Here is a 14,299-nt window from a genome sequence, read left to right as displayed (position 1 = left end):
TCTGAAACCCAAATGTCTTCAGCACACAACAAAAACAAAGGACTTGACCTTGCCGTTCCAACACTTTTGGAGAGGACTGTATCTTTCACTCTCTGGTGGACACTAATTACAATTGAGTTGCACTCAAATTGTTCTTTCAGGACAAAGATGGACAGACGTAATGGTCAAAAGTTTTTGTAAAAGGTAATTTTCCATGCTTTGCTCTCTGCATTGCACTCATTTGTGGAACCTTAAGCCACACAATACTCCGGCATCTTCATACTTCAGGTGCTGCTTGACTGTAAACAAAGCAATTTATTGTAAAAGCCACAATTATTAAATTACCCGCCTCTTGTATCATAACTACATCTCTGATATTTTTTTTTACAAACCGTCAAAATCGTTAAGAATTCAATGAGTTAGGGTTAATTTATTGGAGCCAAACAGACTCAAAGTGAATGAAAGAAACAGCTGGGGAGTCCTGGTTCAAGATGCCGTTGCCGTAGTTATGCAACTCTAAAGGGGTGTGTCATCTACCTATTCTAACGTGGGTTGAAAATAATAAAACTCCTGAATACATCAGAATCCAAAATTATAGTTAATTTTCATTAACTAATAATGTTATAGTTCAGTAAAATTGTCGTATTCTGGGAATTTAGGAAACCTACAAAATGCAACAGTTAACAATTATTTCGTTAATATAATTTGAATCTACGTGTAGTCCATTGTCCAGAAGTTGTAAATGTATCTGTGCATTCACAGGTCTGACTTTATATCGAAATATGCGTTTTTATATTTTGATGGACGAGTTGCACTGTGCACGACAAAAATGTTATTACAAGTACATACACAATGAGAGGTGACACACATATTCAGGGATAAAATGTATTTGGGTGAGGATGCCACAAGACTTTAATTTAAAATATGATCACTTCCAACACTTTGTATATATATTTGAAACATTTGCATATTTCTGGAGCTTACCATATGCTGTGCCTGCACATACTTTTCTTGTAGTGCAAAAAAAATCAAAAATAAATAAATAACTATGACAGAACCTGTACTTTATTAGAACATGGGGGTACAGTATACCGGTAGCTGAGTTCGAGTCATTCATAACATTTTGAGCTGGTTTTCCAGCCTCTTAAAAAACGTTCTGAATTGAGTTGGGCTGGGTCTGTGTAATGAAAAAAGCCCTATATGTTTTAGATTATGACATTTCAGAAACAGTATCGATGATGTGCAATACTTATAACTTTCTTTGCAACAATAACAAAGTATTTCAGCACAAACTGAAGATCTGAAAACAAAGTTTATGTACAATAGACACTTGAGCTTACAATATAACAAGTGACATCAGATACTGACCTGTTGTTCAGTAGTTTCAAGCAAAACAGATTACAAGGTGATATAATTAGACTTTTTAAGTTTTCAGTTTGTCATAAGAATTCTTTGGTGGAGTGTGTGAAATAGTGTTATTAATAGTAATAATATTATTAATAGACGCTATTATGTAATTTTCAGTCGTGTAATTGTCATTATATCTGTCTGAATACTTTTCACGAGTACAGCTACACGCGAGAACGCACACACACGCAAACATGCTCACATCTCATTGCTTTTCACCATAATCAACTAACAGTAGATCTAAAAACACACCAAAACCACACAGTCATGCCATTGTGCACAATGTCAATTATGGCTTCCTCGACTCTGTAAACATCCCAGTCAAGTCATTGTATAAAGCATTATCATTTTTCTCTTGGGTTTCAAATCTAATAAATATCTGTTTCTAATTAAGTATTTATTATAAATTGATATATAATAGCTACTGAATGCTATTTGTTTCCCTTTTTGGCTTCTGTTCATATCATAGGACGGATCTGCATAATAGCCTGCATGAGACGGGAACTATTCTATTTGTTCTAGATAATCCCTTCAGTATGCGTAAAAAGTGCCACATGAGAGTAAGATCATTTTTGCTATCAGGTCTGTGTCTTATCGTAGGTCATACCTTTCAAGTTCCTTAGTTTTCTCACAATTGCGTCTTCAATTATTTTTGCTTTGCTTACAGCCAGCCTTCAGTTATAAGTAACAGCAGTTTATCTTCGCAGCTGCATCACCATGACAACCACCCATAACATTTCAGAGTACAATAAAAATGGAGCAGTCCAAGTACCAGAAGCAGGAGTCAAAATATGTGTTATCGTATTGTGTATTTACTTCATATCTGCATCTATTTTCCAGATTATATTGCTGGAAAATATTTTACATTGTAACATTGTACACATTCCATTCCTTTTCTATGTTTCAAGTTGAGGGCTCCATGATTCCAGGAGTCCTCCAGTTCACTTAAGAAGTGATATGTCATCAGAGAAGTCCCCATGTGGGTGAAGGCAGCGAGCAAAGCGCCACTGGCACACCATGAGACACAATGGCAGCATAAATAGAGCACAGATACCCGCCATGATGTAGGCAATAGTCATAAGAGTGGACTCGTCTGTCTGGGGGATGTTGTAGCCACAGTCCTCCAAGTTGATACCATAGAACGGGCCTTCCACAGAGGTTGTGCGAAACTCGTCATGAACTGAAAATGGTAGAAATGGGTGGCATGTTATTAGGAGAAAAAAATAAAAGCTTATTTGACATACAGTGCCGGCAAAACGCTTTTGCCCCTTTCCTGATTTCTGATTGCATATGTATAAGATTTAGAAAACCCAATTCCAATGAAGTTGGGACACTGGGTAAAACGTGAATAAAAACAGACTACGATTTGTAAATGATTTTCAACTTATAATCAATTGAATACACTACAGAGAGAAGATATTTAATGTTCAAACTGATGAACGTTATTATTATTTTTTTTGCAAATATTCTCTTATTTTGAATTTGATGCCTGCACTATGTTCCCAAAAAAAGCTGGGACAGTGGCGACAAAAGACTGGGAAAGTTGAGGAATGCGAGTCACTGATGGTGTAGTGGTACACTCGCCTGACTTTGGTGCAGGTAGCGTGGGTTCAGTTCCCACTCAGTGACGGTGTGAATGGGAGTGCGAATGGTTGTCTGTGTCTATATGTGCCCTGCGACTGACTGGTGACCAGTTCAGGGTGTAGTCTGCCTTTAGCCTGAAGTCAGCTGGGATAGGCTCCAGCGTCCCGTGACCCTAACCAGTATAAGCGGTGTTGAAAATGAATGAATGAATGAAAAAGTTGAGGAATGCTCAAAAACACCTGCTTGCAACAATCCACAGGTCAACAGGTTAATTGGAAACAGGAGAGTGTCATGATTGGGTATACAAAGAGCATCCCTGACAGGCTAAGGTTGAGCATCCATCCATCCATTTTCCCAACCGCTTACCTTTAAAAAATAAAAATCCATTCTCTTTCAAGCCCTCACCTCCACATGAATCCATCCTGTCTTACTCACCGTGACAGGTACTGACAGCAAAACCGATTAGACTCTTCTCTCGATCAAACACCACATAGAAGCCTTCCATAATAACTGCCCCCATCACTGTGCCAGTGCTAGATGGGGACATGGCAAACTTATAGCAGTCTTCCTGAGCCGAAGCTACATCCTCAACTGGCCGGAGGTATTGCTGTATGGAAACACAAAAGACAAAAATGTCTATAATGCTATTTCTATAAAGTAGTTAACAGCGATGTGGCTTGAATGTCCACAGCAAAGTTTGGAGAGTGGAAGAGGTATAGCTATGTCAGTTACATTAGCGTGACGTCATACCAATCCACAAAGAGTAAACATACATAGAATTCAACAAAGAAGAAAAACACAACAAGTGAACAAAGAATAACAATAGAGGACATGCAGCATTTTTTGTTTGCATGTTCCCATTTATTACAAGCGGACAAGATTTGTTTGAGAAACGGCATGCGTATTTCTCATTCCACTCCTGTTGTCACAAAAATTGCAATTTTCTGTTGACCAATCAGGAGACACCAGTGTGTCTGGCCACACCCTGAGGTACCATACTTTTGTCGTGATCCCAAATACAGTGTTAAAACAAAAGTATTATTTTATTACCCTTCCTATGAGGTAGTCATCAGTTGTTTTAACTTTCAGAGATACAAGATCAGAGGCCACAAGTGGTGAAGACAACTGTTCGGTATCTTTACCTGCGGCAGGATGGAGATTCTAAAGGACTGGTTACGGTTTTCACTCATCAGATAGAGGGAGATGACTGGGAAGATGTGCCAGGGTGTAGTGCCGGCCTGCCAACACACCAGCTGTTCACCAAGCCAGAAACCAGATGGAAACTGTTCTGTCTGAAATACAGGTCAGGCAAGGACAATCAATTTTATCTTCTTAAGTACATAGTAGAGGCAGGAGCAGAAAAGGAAGACACCTGTCATACTATTTGAAAGAATCTACTGTAAATTCAACCTTCTACAGTACCCACAAAACGTTTGTACACACTATTATGCTACATGTACAAACATTTGACTGGTAACATATAAATTTAAGAACTATTACATAAAATCTGACTGAATTCAACTAAATAATTCATAAAACATTAAAAATATACTTTAGAAATTAAAAACCTTTCCAAACATTTTCTAAAATGGGAGAAAATATATCAAAATTGAACAAAATAATGTTATCATCTGCTTTAATCCGAGTGCCTGATAACAAAGGAATGATATTAAGGTGTTATGATGCATACAGACAGGGGATTAATTAACATAATATAAAGTGCTTTAGTGTCCAGCAACTCAGTCATCAAAACAAGGAACTCTACCAGTGTCATATGCAAGACCATTTTGCCATTCATGAAACCAGCTGAATTCAGTCTGTAGGTCAGCTCATTTATCAGTTTTTCCCTTCAATTTCAGAATCAGAATCAGAATTTCACACCAATCTGTAGACAAATTCAATAACTGGGGACTGACTGAGGAAGCTGCTTCAATAGCCTTGACAGCAGCCTGGAAGACTTTTCTGGGCAGTCGAAGGTTGGTGGTGCCACTGTCCACAATGCTCTTATCGTAGTTATACTGCCAAGGAGAGGAAAATCACAAATCATAGCTTTTACAATCAGCAGCACACTACTACATACTTGTATCTTGACTTAATGCAGCCATCGTACCTCCTTACAGTCCATGTTGAGGTCCTGTCCATTCACCTCAATACGCACAATAATGACCTCATAGTACCACTCCCTACGGATGGGAGTATACCAAAGCTCGCCCACATACAGGGATGTATCTATGCCTCCAATGATCTAAAGAGTAAACGTTATACTGTGTTGGTCATGCATCTGATACTGGATGATGTAGTGTTTGTATCACTGTGTATCTCTCACCATGCTGCCTCCAACGGTAGTGCTGCCAAGAGAGTAGTTTTGGGTAAAGCCAGCACCACAAAGCTGGAGAGAGAAGAGGTTGGGGACAGGCGTCTGGCGAACCAGGGAGTCAAAGAAAGGCTCTAATCGCTCGTCAGGCTGAAGAAAGACATATGTAGAAATTTACTTGCAAAATGTTTTACATTTTAGTCTTTATTTTAATATATATTATTCATTGCAAAAGATATCAAGGCAGCAGAAAACTGCTGCTTGTTCCTGCCTTAATAAAGCACTTTGCGGCCATAGTCTATAAAAAGGGAGAATGGACAAATGACCCAATTTCCTGGATCAACATTGAGGAAAATTCATGATAAGAGCCCATACCCGTGCGATATCTGCATAGGCCAGTCCAAGGATTCCTTCCCAGTTGGATCCATTGATGAAAAAGTGATCAGATTGGGTGATTGCAGCGATGTTGGCACAGAGCGTGGCATTAGGACCGTGTGGAACAGAGACTAGATCGGTACCCAACTCGCCTTCCCATCGACCTTGGGTATAGGGAACATACACGCTCCTTCCAAGGTCACGGTAAGAGGTCGAGCTGTGAATGCACAGAGATACAGTATACTGTATATTTACCGATGTTCATCAAGTGCATGGACTGGAGCAGTGTGTACTGTAAGGCATGCAACCAAAATAAAGACAGTTGAGTAGGGCTGGTCGATTAATCAATCTTAGATTAATTTGGGTTTGTATTTTTTTCTTTCCAGAAGTAAATTTTTTGTGGCCTTCATAGTTCAAAGCACGTTCCCACTAATGTGGACTGCTTTCAATAGCAACATGGGTGCAAACCAAGCAGGAAAGCCCAATCAAAGGTCAGTGTAGCACAATCACCGCCTTTGTCACTATATTTATTTGTGCTATGAACGAATCAGTAGGAATTTGGATTGACTAGCAAAAAAATAAATCCCAAATAATAATTTTCGCAGTTAAATGAAAACGGATCAAAGTACGTATTTTATTCTGAGAAGAGCTGCAATACTTTTGTTTACTTCTGTCGCCATTTTGACTTATTGTGCATGCGCATATGGACAGTTGTAGCCAGAGTTCATGGAGTTCAGTAGTCTCACGTATAGCAGTGCTCTCCCCCGAGACAAAAATCGTCGCGAAACGAGGCGTCCTATTGCCGTGGGTAGCTGCGCGGATCATGTCAGACTGCGACCGCAGCAGATGCATTGGATAATGTAATGCAAGATTCATTTATCATGGCAGATCAGAATCAGAATCATCTTTATTTGCCTAGTATGTCCAAAAAACACACAAGGAATTTGTCTCCGGTAATTGGAGCCGCTCTAGTACAACAACAGACAGTCAATTGACAGAGAACACTTTTGAGACATAAAGACATTGACAAAAAACCAGTCACTGAGCAATAAAGGGTTGCTAGTTATCTGGTAATGCCGGTACATTTTTTCACATAAATATGTAGTTACCTCATTATTACATTCACACAACAAATGGATGACTACCTAGTTTTGAAATCAGAAGTCAAGGATAATAGTTTATTCAACTATTGTTCAATTTACAGAAAATGCTTGCAATGTCTCAACTCTACTATTTATTATTATTTTATGAGAATTTGAGCAATAATCAGGGACGTTGACACAGACGTTGACACCATACTCCTCCCACGCCCGGGTTTTTGCTTCAGCGGCCACCAAACCTGCATACCGCTTGGTCAGCCGGTACCCATCAGCTGTCTCAGGAGTCCCGCAGGCCAAAAAGGCCAGATAGGACTCCTTCTTCAGCTTCAACGAGGTTCGGGGATTTCCGCCACGACAGGCACCGACCACCTTACGGCCACAGCTCCGGTCGGCCGCCTCAGCAATGAAGGCGTGGACTCGATGTCCACCGCCTCCCCCGGAACATGAGCAAAGTTCTGTCGGAGGTGGGAGTTGAAACTCCTTCTGACAGGGGATTCTGCCAGACGTTCCCAGCAGACCCTCACAATAACTTTGGGCCTGTCACGTCGGACTGGCATCTTCCCCCACCATCGGAGCCAACTCACCACCAGGTGGTGATCAGTTGACAGCTCCGCCCCTCTCTTCACCCGAGTGTCCAAGACATGCGGCCGCAAGTCCGATGACACGACCACAAAGTCGATAATCGAACTGCGACCTAGGGTGTCCTGTTGCCAATTGAACGTGTGGACACCCTTATGCTTGAACATGGTGTTCGTTTGGAGAATCCTTGATGAGCACAGAAGTCCAATAAGAGAACACTACTCGGGTTCTGATCGGGGGGGGGGGGGGGCGTTCCTCCCAATCACGCCCTTCCAGGTCTCACAACCATTGCCCACGTGAGCATTGAAGTCCCCCAGCAGAACGATGGAGTCCCTAGCGGGAGCGCTCTCCAGCACCCCCTCCAAGGACTACTCTGAACTGCTGTTTGGTGCATAGGCACAAACAACAGTCAGGACCCGTCCCCCCCACCCGAAGGCGGAGGGAGGCTACCCTCTCGTCCACCGGGGTGAACCCCAACATACAGGCCCCGAGCCAGGGGGCAATAAGTATACCCACACCTGCTCGGCGCCTCTCACCGTGGGGAAGTCCAGATTGGAAGAGAGTCCAACCCCTCTCGAGAGAACTGGTACCAGAGCCCAAGCTGTGTGTGGAGGCGAGTCCGACTATATCTAGTCGGAACGTCTCGACCTCACACACCAGCTCAGGCTCCTTCCCTGCCAGAGAGGTGACATTCCACGTCCCTAGACCCAGCTTCTGTCGCCGGGGATCGGATCGCCAAGGTCCCTGCCTTCGGCCACCGCCCAGCTCGCACTTCACCCGGCTCCTATGGCCCCTTCCACAGGTGGTGAGCCCATGGGAAGGGGGACCCACGTTACCCTTTCGGGCTATGCCCGGCCGGGCCCCATGGGTGCAGGCCCGGCCACCAGGCGCTCGCCTTCGAGCCCCACCTCCAGGCCTGGCTCCAGAGGGGGGCCCCGGTGACCCGCGTCCGGGAAAGGGAAACCTCTATCCATTTGTTTCTTTTTTCACTTAATTCTAATTAGTTTTGACTTGAAATAAACTACTGTATTCTTGGTTAAGATTTTGAGTTTTTGCAGGGCATGTCAAAACACCACGTATGAATCCGCGCGGTCAACTGTCATTTCATACATAGATTGTGACAGGGCTGTAAATCAAGCGTTACCTGGTCATTAGCGTTAACACAGCTGGAAATGTGTATAGCTGTTCAGACCATAGATTTGAAGACTATACGCAGCGTGCTGTAGCAGCCTAGCTAACCGACGTGGCTACGTTGCGGCCATGTTGGATAGGTTGATGTTCCTTTCAAAGGCAATGCATGGACATTGAAATTAAGTCATAACTTGCTCATTTCTCAACCTATTTTTACGATGGTTACTTTTTTGTCAACGCCAAAGCATGTGTTATCACAACAGATTTTTTTTTTCTTAATGTATGTTTTTTCAAATTAAATTTTAGAACGAATTCATAGGGTCAACTTTGGGTGAGCTGGGCTCGCCACTGTGTCGAAAGAAAGCTACCTTTAGTTGTACCTGGCGTTAAAAACGAACAAGAAACTTAAGAAACAAGGGGTCTAATATTTTTTCCATTACTATATTAACTATTTCTCTTTCTATATTTATACATACTTTACTCCTATTTAATACTGTGTATTTCAAGCTTTCAAGCTTTTTATTCAAGCTTTTAGTGTGCAGTATTCTTGCATTTGATTGGATTTGATTTTGCACAATGTAAACAATACATTGTGCACCCACTCGGTGCAGTACTATTTTTCACTGCGCACGGGGCCACGACATTTAAAAAGTGGACCTTTTGGCTCCACTTGGATAATAAGTGCTTTTTTTGTGGATTTTTATTCTTCTTGAACTCTCCGATTTCCAGTCATTGTAGACGACAAATGCAACCTGTATCCGGGTTGGAGTGCTCCAAGCTGGGCTTCCGTGCGAAGCACACCCGTGCTAAGACGTCCCATGCTATCGATCCTATCGATCTCCTGCCGGTAACACTGACTGTCATGTGCATTGAATGCAGAGTTTCCCTAACAGCGGAGGATAATTCACTGTTAAGTTACACTGACTTTGCTCACATAGCCTTGTAAGCTGCGGACTCTGAGGTTACATCCCAGTGGCTAAGGCGATCGGATGGTAACTTGTCCGCAGGAAGTAGTCGGCAGTTAGAAGCCATTTCATTCTCTCGGCTCCCACACATTCGCACGCACACAATTTATCGGAAGACAGGCAGTCATTGGCAGACTTTTTGTGTAATGGCCTTTAAGACACCGTATGAATTGAGCGCTGTCGCATAGGTATTATTTATTTATTTAACTACCGGTACTAAAAACTAAAACTAAAAGTACAAAATAAATAAATAAATAACTGGTATCGTGCTATGTTTTACCTTAAAATACCTCGGTATGGTACTGGTATCGGTACCTGGTGCAACACTAGTACAGGGAGATTTGATTGTAATTTGCGAGTCATTCGCTACTGTCAATGCGAATAGTGATTGGGGATTTTAACGGCGAGTCCAAGTTCTAAGTTCAAGCTCTAGCTTTATGGACTTTTCTAACCCCTGTAGCAAGTATTTTCTGATAGTGACTAGCAACTTCAAATCCTGCTAAGAACAGACAACATGAGCAGAATCATGTTAACATTGTGTTCCGGGTCACAAGAAAGGAGCCTGGTGGAAGGCAATCACAGAGTCAATCATACTGAACATAGCAAAACCCAAAGATATTTACTGTATACATTGCAAAAGCAGTGATTTATGTTGGAAACTTTAGACGCGAGGCATTTGCTTCCATGCCTCAAATATTTTGCGTGAGTCGGCTGCCTCACCTGGACAACTATACATGAGAAAAGACCATGAGAGAGCTTGAGGGTGTATCCATGCAATTTGACAGCTCATTTTATAATATTAAATTGTTATATATTTAAAATGTTAATTTATTAAGGATCATGTTTTGACAAAGGGGATTTTTTTTCTCAAAGGAAATACTTATTTTCACATGATTTGTCACTAAAAAATATTAATGTCCATTATTGTGGAAGTTGATGCGCAGAAAAAACAATTGTTTTAGCTTGTTTGGTAGCAGGAGAAATTGCTAATATAAATGCCGGGTGGGGGAGGGGAGACAAAGAATAAAACTTGTTTTCAATGTCATTGTCATTAGATTTTTCTTTGAGCAAAGGGGCAAAATAAATCTAATGAAAAATATATTCATTCATCGGATATTACATTTTAAGGCCCTATCACCAAGCAATGCAGTAGAGTACAATGAATAAAAAATAATGCAAGAAATTGTGTATTCCTACCGCTGATTTTTTCTGTACTCACAGTGAGCGACGGTAGTATCTGCGCAGGAATGGATGAGCAGCTGCCCCAACAGCAAAGTTGCTGCTTCCTGTATCCACCAGGATGTTCAGCTAGTGAGTCAAGAGAAACATAACTAGAATAAGAATTGAAATCTTTATTGTTATTAATGTTCAAATACGCTCATATACCAGAAAAGTAGGTACATTATATTATATATATTTTCTTTTTTGTCTTTTCAAATGTAACATATTGTAATTCTTTACCCTATTGACGGCATAGAACATTACGAGACAGCAATGTACCTTTGTTAGTCATGTCTTAGTAATGCTACAGTAGTATATTACTACTTTTTCTGTATTTATTCTTTCCAATCTGCCTGCAACTTGTACTTGTCTAATTGGCACAATAAAAGTATACAGTATATCAGTCCCAACTTCTCTTTTTCTACTCATCACCTCCAACACCACTGTCTAGTTTGTTCTCTTCTATAATGTCCTGAGCTGTTGAGCTCAGCTTACTGAGCTGAGCTTCCTGTTGCCTTAAATGTCCTTCCCTTCTTTCTCCAGTTGAACCCTCTAGCCCTCTCAGGTTTTCCATTCAACTACCAGTCTCTTGATTCGGCTCCTCCTCAGTCACCATCTCGATGTGAGTATCATATTTTGCAGTCAGACAAAACAGTTACTGAATGAAAGTTACATGAAACATCAGCATCATTGGTATATTAGATGTAGTGTATGCTTTATTATTATTATATTATTTTATTATGTTGTAGCCTTATTCCAAAATGGATGAAATTATTTTTTCCCAATAAAATTCTACATACAACACCCCATAATAACAACTTCAAATTTTTTTGGGAGCTTTGTTATCCAGAGATTTACCTTTTAATGTAACGAGTGGAATTAATTAACGAATTACAAATAATTACAACTTTGTTAATATTTGGAAAATAGGTAAAACAGGAAAATGATACGCAGCGGGTTACAGTTATGAGTTAGTTGTGATGTATTTCTGCTTTCTTCCAACACGGCAGGACAGTGTTCAACTGCGTCTTTATTCAACTTCTTCACATGCGCGCTTCAGATCCTCTTTTTTTTTCGTGTGTGAAACAAATGCCGCCGTATCAGAACACTTCAAATAGGAACCAATATTTAAGCAGGATAAAAAGTAAATCTAATGTACCCAAACATACTATAATATTGTATCGTGATAATTAAATAATAAATCAAAACAATATAATAATCCCCAATTGAATAGACAAAATACAAATTACCCAATGCATGTAAATAAAAAAATAATAATTTAAAAAAGGCTGATCAAGCATACGTTAAATTGTCATTAAAAGAGCTGTCTGGTAATGCTGTATATCATGTAAATCAATTAAACTGAATTTTTAAAGCCATACTCATTTTCGTTCACGAGACGAAAACGAAAGTTTCTCGCTGCAAAGTCGTGTGGTGTAGTGCTAGCGCGTTACCTTTTGGGGAGGAGAGCCCACCGCCATCTCCACGTAGTAGCCCTGCCCGGACTTTCCGCGCAGGTTGTCGATCATGTCCACGAAGCTGATGCCGCTGGCTGTGACTCCCCTCCGCCGGCGACCACTTAGCCTCCTCGCGTGACCGCGCTCGAGAGGCGGCGACGGTTCGGTGCGAGGTGCTTGGCTGAGAGGCAAGCGAATAGCTCGAGGCAGGCCCGAGGCGTCCGGCGCCGACTGGCCGCCGCCTAGCTGACACAGTATGGCCCACGCCACAAACGCTGGCAACAGGCGAGGTTGTACTCTCGACGCGTCCATGTTGGAACACACTGCGACTTCGAGATGATGTTGATGATGATGATGACGGGTGGTTTCCGTTCAATTTGAGGTGCGGTTTACGGCGACACGGGACAGTGGAGATGGCGACCGGCTAAACCCATGACACAATTCACCGTGCTCTGCCTTGGTGTACTGACGTAAAATAGAGACAGGGAGCTATCTTCTTCACACTACTCAAATTCGTATTAAACGGTGGACTTCATCCTCAGCCGAGCCTCGGTGTTACGGCCCAGCTCCGGGGAAGCAACAATCGAAGGCCTGTGGCTTTTCTACCATCGCTGCATATAACAAGAAGGCTGACACATTCGCATCCGCGCTCCTTACCGAGTCGCTCATCTTGTTGGTCTTTTTTCTTCCAACCCACCTACTGGTCTTCCTCCATCCGCGAAAGTCCCAGCATCACCTACCACTGGGGGGTGGGTGGGAAGGAGCACTGACTTCCTGCGACAATTTTCAAAATAAAAATACATTTTCCAAATAAACGTTATCTCGCTCAAAGTCAGGCAATAGGCTCCAGGTCACCCGTGATCCTAAAATGGTTAAAAACATGCGTGTTAGGTTAATAGAAAACTCCTTAACGTGTGAATGGTTTTTTTGTCTATGTGCCCTGCTCGTGTACTTTTATTATCCATCCATTCATCCATTTTCCATATCGCATATCCTTATTAGGGTCTCGAGTCTGCTAGAGCCCATCCTAATGATATAAAATATCCATTTGGATAACTTGGAAAAGGTCTGCACACAAATTAGTTTCCCTCTTTTATTGACTTAACAGAAAAGGCCTAGTGCTCATTCGGAGAAGAAAAATACATTACATCACATGTTTAAGAGAGATCCTCCCATAGCTTTGCTAACATTGTGACCTGATGAACAAAAATGCTTAATTGGCCAAGAAGAAGAAGAACAACAAACACTTTACTTATATGTGGAGTTTTTCTCCAATTAGACAGCGAATATCTGAATGCCATAAACTTGTGTTTTTTTTAGGCTGGCACAAGAAACAACACATTTGTGAAAAAACATTCTTGTAGCAAAGAGCATTAAACAATTCTCTTAAATAGAGCTATGGATGTGGAATATCTTGCTTCTCCGGGTCTGGTGCCATCGTCGTTAATTCTCCCTTGTTCACATTCCTCCATGTATTACTGTGCCTCTTTTTCCCCCACCTTATAAGGACCCAAGATCTCAATCAATCAAGACTGACCATGAGAAAAAAAGTAATGAGCCTATTTTGACAAGGAGAATGAAAGTACAGTTATCTCTTTTCAAATGTAGGGATTAAAAGTAAAAATTAACCAGAAAGGTAAACAGTCAAGTAAAGTACAGATACCTGAAAAATGTGCTGAACTACAGTAACATAGTAGTAGTAAGTATTTGTAGTTTGTTACTTCCCACCAATGGTCACGGCAATACCATGATACCATACAGCTGAATTTTAATGCTACAACAGGATGTTGGCAAAGGTCCAACTAAATATGTGACAGTCATTGATCTCTTTCTCTACAACAGGTTGTTGCTCTGAGATGATCCGGCACGTTCCCAGTATGAAGGTAAGGGGTTGAGGAAGGAAGCTGGTGTTCCAAAAGCAATGTTTCCATTGTTGCTTCCGACCGCTGTGTCTGTGAAGTTGCAAAACTGTCCACTCTGCTCCATCAAATGCGAGACCTCCTGTGCTGAAAATGCAGGAACAATTGTTGTTGTTTATTAAGTTTGAAAACAAGGAATTAATTAACGATGAAATTAAATTATGAAAACATCAGGATGAAGGATTATATGTATCATATTATTCTCAAATATTATGTTAGTAAAGCCATATACAGTATATAGAAATACATTATTACACTCACAGGTGGC

At 41.2% G+C, this 14,299-nt stretch overlaps 1 protein-coding gene across 1 annotated transcript; it reads right to left on the bottom strand.

Moving 5' to 3' along the window:
- Nucleotides 1-850: 850 nt before the first annotated feature.
- bace1 (beta-secretase 1) lies at nucleotides 851-12,871 on the bottom strand. Its single transcript, XM_061782719.1, has 9 exons — nucleotides 12,110-12,871; nucleotides 10,654-10,742; nucleotides 5,660-5,876; nucleotides 5,297-5,434; nucleotides 5,081-5,215; nucleotides 4,887-4,988; nucleotides 4,113-4,262; nucleotides 3,406-3,577; nucleotides 851-2,566 (listed from the first exon to the last, which is right to left on the bottom strand). The coding sequence occupies exons 1-9, from the start codon at nucleotides 12,422-12,424 to the stop codon at nucleotides 2,328-2,330; spliced, it is 1,557 nt and encodes a 518-aa protein (XP_061638703.1). The 5' UTR covers nucleotides 12,425-12,871; the 3' UTR covers nucleotides 851-2,327.
- Between the last annotated feature and the right edge of the window lie 1,428 nt (nucleotides 12,872-14,299).

This window comes from Phyllopteryx taeniolatus, chromosome 8, assembly GCF_024500385.1.
Source record: "Phyllopteryx taeniolatus isolate TA_2022b chromosome 8, UOR_Ptae_1.2, whole genome shotgun sequence".
In the NCBI taxonomy this organism is placed as follows: domain Eukaryota; kingdom Metazoa; phylum Chordata; class Actinopteri; order Syngnathiformes; family Syngnathidae; genus Phyllopteryx; species Phyllopteryx taeniolatus.
Note: the sequence above shows the minus strand (reverse complement) of the source record. Positions and strands in the feature narration are given on the sequence as shown.